The 10,910-nt window shown below is 37.6% G+C and overlaps 1 protein-coding gene across 1 annotated transcript; it reads left to right on the forward strand.

The window, feature by feature from the left end:
- Window positions 1-1,222: 1,222 nt before the first annotated feature.
- On the forward strand, window positions 1,223-7,582 carry LOC148411430 (uncharacterized). Its single transcript, XM_088435302.1, has 3 exons — window positions 1,223-1,282; window positions 1,880-2,159; window positions 4,326-7,582. Exons 2-3 carry the CDS (start codon window positions 1,882-1,884, stop codon window positions 4,726-4,728), a joined length of 681 nt encoding a protein of 226 aa, XP_088291428.1. The 5' UTR covers window positions 1,223-1,282; window positions 1,880-1,881; the 3' UTR covers window positions 4,729-7,582.
- Window positions 7,583-10,910: the final 3,328 nt, after the last annotated feature.

Raw genomic sequence — 10,910 nt, forward strand, 5'->3', positions numbered from 1 at the left:
TCTCTTTCATCAGCATTGGACATCAACTGTACAGCCTCTCTCTTAATAAACAACGATTATCTAGTTCTAATAGATATTCTCATCATTATTAAGAACGATGTCAAATTTACCTTGGAAAATCCTCTCTGCGATTTGATATGAATTAGCCGGATGTGAACTGGCTGCCTGCTAGATCAATTTGGATTTGAACAGAAAACACACTAATGTGACAAAATGTGACAGTTACAAAGACTTCTTGGCAATAATGACCCACATAATTACACTTGAAAAACTTCACCTTGAGATATAACCTAATTATTTAAAAAAATGGAAATGGATGTTACTCAAAATGTGATCTAATTTGCATCATAAGGATCAAAATTACATCCTTTATTTTTCTTGTGTATGGTTTTAGGATCGAGCATTGTTCCTTGCTCCATTTTCTGCTGGGTTGTCTGGGCGGGTCACCTCTCCCCTCAACCACAATTGGACTTGTGATAACGGATCTTTTAATATTACTCTCTTTGATATCAAACGATTGTGAAAGTAGTGAGCAGGGATATTGAGTGCGAGCTAAGAGTAGCTCCCTTTTGGCTTGGTCCAGAGTCAAAACTTATTAGACTGATAAATGAAAGCTGGACTTGCATTGAAGCAGGCCTTTTTAGTGCCAGTGTGTCATTTATTTGTTCCCTGAATACTGGCTAAATCAGATAGTGGCAAACCTTTCAAAGCGCCTGCCATCTGTTTGCATCTGTTGACCTACACTAGCATTGGCACAGTTACTGTGAGCTTTGGTGGCATAAAAACAGATGTTTACTTCCTCTTTGAAAGAACATATGTTTAGTTTTGGTCTTTGGTCCAGATAAAGCAATATCACAAAGGTCAGACTGTGTGTTCGATCTCTGCATCTGGTGTGCTGTCCCCTAATTCAAATGACCTTTGAAATGGAATTTTCTGCATATGTATTTCTCTTATAACAGCCTTTTCTACTTTATTTTCGGTAATAATTTAGGAATATACATGTAACAGCATGTTTACTCTCTATGTTGGTTATCTAATAAAAATATCTAACTAACTAACATGATATGCACATTAATCTCTAAAGAAATATTGTAGGAAAAAAGACACCCTTCTGTAGTTTCCTGTAACCATGGTGATAGGAAATCATCACAGTGCTCCGTCAAGGAAGTGTACCGTTTCCTGTTGTTTTTACTAGCTTCCCTCCAATTGTACATGCCTGGAATTCTGTATTTAGTACTGGAAAACTGCACTCCCACACAACCCGTGTGCTCTTGTGTCCAAGGTAAGATGTGTTTTTGTACAATTTGTTCATTTGTCCTTTTTATTTTTTTTTTATGATTAGCATAATTTAAGCATCACTGGTTCAATGTCATGCATAAGGGTAAAACTTTATGGTTAACATTGGTTTGGAGATGACAAAAAATAAAAAAGCCAAAACCCCTATATGTCGATGTCAGATAAGGAGACTAATAGTGATCATGTGTCTTAGTCAAATGTTTTCTGTATGATTTTATATATATACGGGGGTTGAGTTGTTTGGGGATGGAAAAACTGACTGAAGCCATTTTGATGTGCTTTTACATCATCAGGAATTTTAGGTGGGATTAAAAAGAGGTCAGATCAATTCAATACAGATCTTGAATCTTTAATATTTCTTTATCTCTTGAGCGCACTAACCCCAAAATGTCCTTTTATCTCTTGTGAATTGTTTAATCATTTCAGGTGTTGCATCTGCGCCTCCCTTTATTTGATGTCATTGGCATTAGCAATAAGTTTTACATTTCATTTGACTGCTCATATGAAGCTAACCATTGCAGGCAGGATGATTTATAACTGAGTACCACTCCACTCCCTTGACTCTGTTGATGAATCTTGGTAGTGATGCAGGTTCGAGCTGATGTCGCCAACAGCACTTCTTCCAAGATCGTCCCCCATCCTAAAACAGCTGTGCTGACCACCAGCCAGCCTGCCCAAGTCCAAGAAGTTGTCAGTGCCAAACAAGAGATGGATTCGGCACAACCCCCCAGGACCTGTAGCTCATCTGAAGCAGCTGGGAAATCCTGCTGGAGTTTGGATGCCAGAGTAGTGATGCTTCTGGTGACGCTAGCTGGAGCTGTCATCTTGTTGCTTCTGTACAGACTATTACAAACACGACACAGGTATGTATACATCATTTAGAGCCAAATCTTCATTGCCTAATTTGTCATGTCTAAATGAGCCATTCAACAATAATATAAGTACAGTTGAACAAAAACTACCATCAGTCCTTTTTTCTTCATGTACTACTTATCCTGTTATTGGTCATGGAGAGCTGGAGCCCATTAGAGCTGGGTGAGCGAAATGTGGACTACAAACTGGATTAGCCTCCTGTGAACCATTCTCTGTCACAAACTGGTTTTCATGGTGTTGGAGAAGCCAAGTGCAGGAAAGCAAAGAGGATTAGTAATTGCAGTACTTCCATCCATCCATTATTTATAGTTGCTTATTCTCACAAGGGTCGCAGGCTTGCTGGTGCCCATCCCAGTTGATTTAGGGCATTAGGCAGGGGGCACCCTGAACTGGTTGCCACCCAATTGCAGGGCACACAGAAAAAAACAACCACCTACAATACCTAAGGAGTATTTGGTATGTCCAATACACCTGAAATGCATGTTTTTGGAGTGTGGGAGGAAGTCAAAGTGCCTCGGGGAGAACAGGCACACGCCAAACAGGAAGGTCGGAGCCAGCCGGATTCAAGCCGGGGTCCCTTCACTGTGAGGTGGACGTGCGAACCAGTACTTTTTCATAAATTAAAAAAAAAAAGGAAAGCAAGACGTGTGGAGGAATCAAAATGCAAAAAACAAAATTCAACGAGACTCGATTCAATGCATGAATAAATAAACAAATAAATAAATAAATAAAATTGGTAGTGAATTCATGACAAAAAAAATATAATATCTGGAAAACTGACAACAATAGAAAAATCATCAATGAACAGAAACAAAGAAACCAGGGAACAAAATACAAGCAAACTGACAAGTCATTAAGGAACACCTGAAAAAGACAAGAGAGACTATATTAGCAGATTAGTCGAGAAGGGACTGAGCTGATGTGAGCAGGTTGAAACAAAAGACAAGATGTAAAGGCATATTCTACTTATTTTGCCATTTTCAGAAGTAAAAAAAAGTATTGTTTCATGTACAATATTGTTTCATGTAGATGATACCTAAACAATTTTTGGCTCATGCTGTTGACAGACAATGACATCACATATTCTCTGGGCTCAGGTAACAAAGAATCACGACTGCTAATGTCACATGAGCACAGTCCATGTACAGAGCACATGATGTTATTTTCAGTTGAGAGCATGTAACTTGTTTCTAAAGGTACTAATTGCCAGAGCTTGGCAATCTGTTACCAAATCTACAAGTCGCTGACAGAACACACATGTTCGGCAGGCACGCCTGCATTTTACATACTACTTTATAACATGAAGCCTTGAAAAAAAATACATAGACTGAGCACCGCTGAAGTGGGTTCACATCCGTCGATCGGCGTCAGCCCACACTGTCCATCTAAGTTCATGTTTTTTTATTAAGCATCATAAAGCACATGCCGAAAGAGCAGAAGTGTTCCGTCAATGACTTATGGATTTGGCAACGGATTTCCCAGGTCTGTTAATAGCACAAGAAAAAGTGCTTATCTTATGTCTCTTTATGATTTTTTTAAGTGACATTTAAGTGACAGCGGGTAGATGCCCTCTAGTGATGAACCACGCTTGGCACACCTTCTACCACTACATATTGTTCACCAAAGTATCCGAAGCAGAAAAATGGCGACAAAACATTTTAGCCACCTGCTAAGGATGCCGCGAGTGGCGCGACCTATGTAATATGGTTAACTAGACCAATGATTATATAAAAACAATGTATTTTGTGTCAATAAAATATATAATAGAACTTACTCCTTTCATACTCCCTCTACTAATAATAATATGAATAAACATTGGGTCACATTTAGGATGGTAAAGTGACAGAGTAGTTAGTATGTCTGTGTGCCTCACAGTTTTGAGGTTTGTGGAGTTTGCATGTTCTCTCCGTGCCCGTGTGGGTTTTCTCCAGTTTCTTCCCACATTCCCAAAAACATTATTGGTAGCTAAAATGTATTGGGCACCAGAACACAGATTAACCATTCTCTGTGAATGATTGCTTGTCTTTGTGTTCAATGGGCTGACAACCAGCTCAGTGTGTACCTCGCCCACTGAGACAACTGGGTTAGTTAACCCTAGTGGGAATAAGAGTCCAAGAAAATGGATGGGTCACGTTAAACTATGTTGTGTTCCGCAGGCTGAGAATGGCGAGTGCAAGACACGCTCTGGAGTATTACAGCTTCTACCACACGGCCACGTACACCTTCAAACAGCCATCTTCATATGAACGGCTTTCGAATGGCAAAGTTTCGCACAACATTCCACCTGTTCCAAATGTTGCCATAGCAACACCCGTTGCCGCCACCCCACTGCCACCCCTTCCAGTACCCCTCCAGGCCTCGATGCCACTCCAGATGACGCCTCCTTCTGTGACTCCTCCTCTTTCCGTGATCCCCACCGCTGCACCGAGCCCCCACCTGTCATGGGGTGCCTGCTCGGATGTCGATGTGTACTCTCGAATTGGAGCTTACAGGCCCTCCAGGCTCTCCAGCCTATCTAGCCATTCAAAGGTCATTCTTTTTGAACACTCATCTCTCTGACCTGAGCATGCAGTTCATCATCAACTCTGATTTCCTTCTTCTTTTTCAAATTGTTAATTGCTTCAAGTAATTACAGTATATCACAATATTGCTGTCTCTGAATAGTGATGTATTACATTTCTCCGGTGTTATCTTTGTATTACTTCTTTCAAAACAACTTTAGTAGAAAGAAAGAAGAATAATTTCAACACAAACTACAACACAACCTATTTTTGGGATGATTAGATGCACTTAAATTCCTTTTGATTTTTCAAAAATTGACATTGTGCCTTATAATCAGGTGCTCCTTCTGAATGAATGATTGAACTGAAGTGGAACAAAGTTTGACTTATTTGCTGTACTTGTTTGTTCCCCCCTAATGTGTGGTTATGCACCTTATGAACACGTTTACCGTATAACCCCATGTGCTCTATATATGGGAATACTGTATCCCTAAATAGACCTTGCTATTGATAGTTTGCGGCATTGGACTGTGTGTGTGGTGTAGTCCGAATGCTACATTATCATTGCTTTCGAACTTAGAATCGGATACATTTTTATATGTCAGAGATGTCCAACTCGTTATTTAATGTTGTTTAACTTAGTTATCACACTACCAGAGCGTGTCTTCTCCTAGCTAAAATACTGTGAGAATAATGTGGAAGAAAATGATCCAAAAATGGTCAAAATGCTACACAAGAGTTGAAGTCTCATCACTAGACTTTAGTGCAAAACAAAAAATGCTTTGAAACCAGATGTGTAGTTTGGAATACACAAATGGATTGATGCCTATACAATAAACACTAATTGCTTAATAACTTTGAAAAAGAAAAAAAAGCCAGGCATGTCAACTGTGAACTTGTAGCCTAGTAGCATGTTGTAGATCTGCTGCATGACACTAAAACAAACTGGGAATGCGTGCTGAAGGCCAACTTAACAAAATAAACATCAGCTTACCAAATAACATAAGGACATGAATGCCTTGACAGCTTTTATTTTGAAATCCTTTACAACAGTGTACCATGGGTGCCAGGTTGACTATTCCTTCTCCTGCCACTGTTACTCCCAATGTTTTTCTGAAATTGTGTTCAATGGCCAAAAGAAAGTGCAACGAACTATTCAGTCACGCTTACACTGACATGAACTTGCGGCACATCTAACCAGTGTTTACCGATGATGGCTTAAGCTCTGTTATAGCTGCATCTGGCATTAATTAGTCCCAAGCTAGCTTTGCTTGAATGTTCCATATAGGCTGACATGATAGTTGTGAATGAGTCTGTACACTTCGATGCATATTGCACGTCACAGTAGCTTTTTCTACTGATCACTTTTCAGCAAACCATGCTGACTGAAATGTGCTATTGTAGCCTTTATCCCCAGTGTCTAAGGGCACTAGGCGAAGCCCTCCCTGAAATGGTTGCCAGCGAGTCTCAGGGCACAAAGAGATGCAAACACCACACGGGAAGGCCAGCCGTAATCACAACCTGTGCATGCAAGGCAGACATGCCAAACAGTCTTCCACCGTGCCTCTTAGTGTGCTGCTTAGCACAGTTCAAATTCAAGTAAAAAATGTTGATCATCAAATATTTGTAAAAGTTCAATGATAATTAAGAGGAGATGTGCTGTACGGTCTTCTCTGTTTATAATATAACCAAGCCCAAAAAAAAAAAAACCTTTCATTTTTATCTGAATACATCATGTTCTTTTTGTAGGATATCTGAATGACGGGTGACTCTGTGGTGCAATGGTTAGCACGTCCTCTTTACAGTTCAGGGACCCAAGTTCAAATCCACCTGGCCCCAGCCTTACTGTGTGGAGTTTTCATGTTCTCCCCGAGCCTGTGTGAGTTCTCTCTGAGGCACTCCGGCTTCCTCCCACACTCCAAAAACATGCATGACAGGTCTATTTGAAACTTTAATTGATCTTTTAGGTGTGATTGTGTGGATTAATGATTGTTCATATCTGTGTGCCCTGCAATTGGCTGGCAACCAGTTTTGGGTGTTCCCCGCCTACTGCCCAAAGTCAGCTGGGATAGGCACCAGCAAGCCTGCGACCAGCATGAAGAAAAGCGGCTATAGAAATTGGATGGATGGATATCTGTATAACAAAAATACTCAGTAGCTGCAGCCGAAACCATATCCTCTGTAAAGAATCGTCCTGGCACACACACAAAATTAAAAGAAGATTTTGCTAAGTTCTATAGACAAAATTAAATAAGGTTCGATTAAAAACAACAAGCACAATTAGAGAATTTATATAAACTTTGTTTCCGTAAACATGCACTCAAAACAACGGGTATGTAGAATGCTCAAGTGTATTTTTTGAAAATAAAAATGAGAACATTTGTATACAAAAATTATAGGAACAAATGGAGATGCACAATGGTAACGTCAAAGTACATATGACATGACACTACCCAAAATTTAAATTTCTACAGCAATATGTGTTCAAACCTCACCGCATTTTGCAATGACTACTTAGGGACATCATATCTCGTTCATGTGGAAAATGCACTCATTTGAAAGAGTAGCGAGGAGCGTTATCAGCAGACGTCTTGCCCACACAGACGCTGATAGCTGCAATCAGCAGAAGGAGGAAGAGGGGGACTTGAGAAGGCATCTCGTCAGCACTGATATGGCCTTCTGTATCACCTTTGATTGAGTTCAAATCCTTAAAGGATTTGCCATAATCATTGTCATTTCGGATAGCGCCCCGCACGAGCTGTGATGTCTGAAGACAGCTGAAATTTTGTATTCTTGTTTGTCCATGAGAGAATCAAGTAAACCGCGGGTCTGAGTCATCAATGTGAAATGAATGCAATGACATGTTGACGATGATAATGCTCAAAATAAATCTTGTACTTGTGTACACTGAATTATCTAGAGCAATCTCCAAACCCAGTTCAGGAGGGTTGCGTCATCTTTTTAATTTTTTTTGCCTCCAACATGCATAATTCAAATGATCAGGATCGTTAACAGACTTCCCCTGAGCTTGATGATGAACTCAACATTTTAATCAGATGTCTTGGAGGACAGAAACATCAAAAACATATGCAGGGTGGCAGCCTTCAAGGACCGGGTTTTGACACCCCTGCTTTCTAGATAAATTGGGTTGATTATCAGACTTGATCTAAACAGTAAATGTAAACAGTTTAGTATTCAAATAAATACATAATAATTATAGTAATAGGAATAAACAACAACAACAATAATAATAATAATAATAATAATAATAATAATAATAATAATAATAATAATAATAATAATAATAATAATAATACTAATAATAATATTAATAAAAATAATAAAACTGCGATTGGCTGGCAACCAGTTCATGGTGTCCCTACTGCCCGAAGCCAGCTGAGCAAGCAAGCCTGCAACCCTGGATAAGCAGCTCTAGAAAATGGGTGAGGGATAATAATAATAATAATAATAATAATAATAATACTAATAATAATATTAATAAAAATAATAAAACTGCGATTGGCTGGCAACCAGTTCATGGTGTCCCTACTGCCCGAAGCCAGCTGAGCAAGCAAGCCTGCAACCCTGGATAAGCAGCTCTAGAAAATGGGTGAGGGATAATAATAATAATAATAATAATAATAATAATAATAATAATAATAATAATAATAATAATAATGAGGACAACAACAACAACAATAATAATAATAATCAAAATGCTCGTAATAATAATAATAATAATAATAATAATAATAATAATAATAATAATAATAATAATAATAATAATAATAATAATAATAATAATAATAATAATAATAACAACATGATTTGATTATTATTATTCTCATTATTATTCTTTTTTTTAAGGCATTGATTCCTGGTCATTGAGATCAATGACCTATCCTATCCAGCCTCTTTTTGATGGTTACTCTTACCAACACGCCTGATCCAAATGATCATCTCATCAGCAAGCATTGCAGAAGCCTGACTGCAATTCTGATCATTTGAAAAAGGTGTACTGGAGGCAGATAACCACAAAAACAGGATCAGTAAGGGTTCTCAAGGACTGCATTAAAAATCCTTTTTATTGTTTGAAGCTGCATCATGTAACAAGGTTTTCTAATAATCTACAAAGGGGGAAAAAAAACAACATAACAAAACTCATCCCACTGTGCCAGAGTCAATCTTGAGTAAAATAAAGTTTTACTTCGCTTAGATTTGAGTTTGAGTGTTTTGTACAAGTGTTCACCAGCTGTGCAGTATATCCCCCATAGACAGCAGAGACAAATCTTAAGAATGTACCTCAATTCTTATTCATTCTTGTCAACAAATTCTGAGCTTTTAGTAGCCAGAGCGCTTAGTCAAAGATGATTATAATGACTTAAAAATTGCAATTAACGGCGTGTCACTATAAACATGATACAGTTCAGGTAGTAGGTTACGTTAAAGGTTCAAAATCAAATATTGTAAAATGCCAATGAAGGGGCTTTAAAATTCCGTTCATAGGTCAACACTTAATAATTTTGTTTTTAGATTTGTTTTTGTTTACAATTCGTAGCAATTGGATGTTACCAACCGTGTCAAACGCTCCTTAGTTCTTACCTCACGAAAATGTTTAATTTTCAAAATAAAAGTAAATACTTTCTGCCACGTGTACAAGTTATTTAATATATTATGAAAGTTTCAAATAATTTCCAAGACGATTGAAGTCAGTGTGACGTCACTCACTTCGATCTAATTATTAGACGCCGTTATGATGCGCAGTTCTACAACCGCAACATTTATGCCTAATGTAAAACTTAATAGGATTTACGTTGTGTTGTATCTATACAATAAATACGACAGGGTCTTACAGTTGCAGGCCGATTTGCAATTTTATGCTTTTAAAGGGTGTGCTGCTCTCTTCTGGCTAATATTATCATCTCAATAAAGTATAAAACAGCCAGTCGTTTTTTGGGTTTTTTTTTTTTTTTTTTGGTTTGCTGTCCCTGTTTTTCAGTGATACTACTCTTTTTTGCATCACCTCGTGAAATACTATTTTCATAATTTGAAAAAAAATGGTTTTACATATAAACAGTTTATTGAAATTTAAGACTGTTGAGCTAATTGTTCAGAGCATAAAAATATGTCATTAACTTCATTAACGTTCATTAACTAACATAAGCACATCACCGAGTAGGCTTGATATTGTTTATCACTGAATATGCACCACGATTGAACTGCAGCGCGTGTGATGGGCATGACTACAAGTACTACGATTGAACAGCAGCGCGTGTGATGGGCATGACTACAAGTTTTGCATGCCACTAGATGTCACTAATCACCAATTTATTGCGATGCAGGCGTCAACAACCTTTTTGAAACAAGAGCTCCAATATTTTCTTGACAGATGTGGCGCTACACTAGGGCTAAAGCCACGTCACAAATTAATCAAATTCAATCAAAGATTAGAGGATATCTGTAGCCTACAGAAAAAAATCCTCCAATCTTTGATTTAATATTTTAAAATATATTTATACATTATTTTCTCAGCCCTACTATGTATTGGTCAAGCCCCCTTTTTGCACTGGGAGAGAAAAAATCATGGAGCCGTGCCTGGTCTTGGATACTATTATTGTTTTTGTTATTATTAGTCCAATTGAATCCATCTGGATGCTGTCTACCTCTGACACGTTTAGATTTCATCCTATTTGCTTTCAAGGAAAAATAATAGAAATCATTTTTTGTCCTGGCCAGTTTCATGAGTTTGAATCAATTTTCTTGAACTACAATTCAAAAGCAATGACTTATTTTTAGGCCCCTAACGATACGGATTATTTTAGGCTGATTTAAAATTTTCGTAAAAGAAACTACTGTTCTGATAATGATTCATCAGACGATTAATTAAAAAAAACAAAACAAAAAAAAGACACTTAATGTAATCGCAAACAAATTGTAGGTGTCAATAGTAAATATATAGTTAAAACAAATAACATTTCTTTCCATTGCATTGAATGCATTGCGTGGCACAATTAATTAATGTGTCACATGTATTTGTGTATTCCAAAGATCCAAAGATTTAGCTCATCATCAAATTTAATGGCATATATATTTAAGAATACAAGATTATGGCATGGATTTATTTGTGAGATATAACCATGCCAATGTTACTATCATAGGTTTGCAACTGTAATAGGGGTAAATTGGTCAATTTATTTCTGTGACCACTGTGTGGTTGTCTTTTATCAGAAGAACCATTAA

This window comes from Hippichthys cyanospilos, chromosome 15, assembly GCF_059441005.1.
Source record: "Hippichthys cyanospilos isolate Australia breed blue-spotted pipefish chromosome 15, RoL_Hcya_1.0, whole genome shotgun sequence".
NCBI classification, from domain to species: Eukaryota; Metazoa; Chordata; class Actinopteri; order Syngnathiformes; family Syngnathidae; genus Hippichthys; species Hippichthys cyanospilos.

Bases quoted from the DNA above. Each gene is read 5' to 3' on its own strand.
- LOC148411430 (XM_088435302.1), top strand. From the start codon at position 1,882: ATGCAGGTTCGAGCTGATGTCGCCAACAGCACTTCTTCCAAGATCGTC. The intron at 2,160-4,325 runs GTATGTATACAT...TGTGTTCCGCAG, and splicing joins CTATTACAAACACGACACAG to GCTGAGAATGGCGAGTGCAA.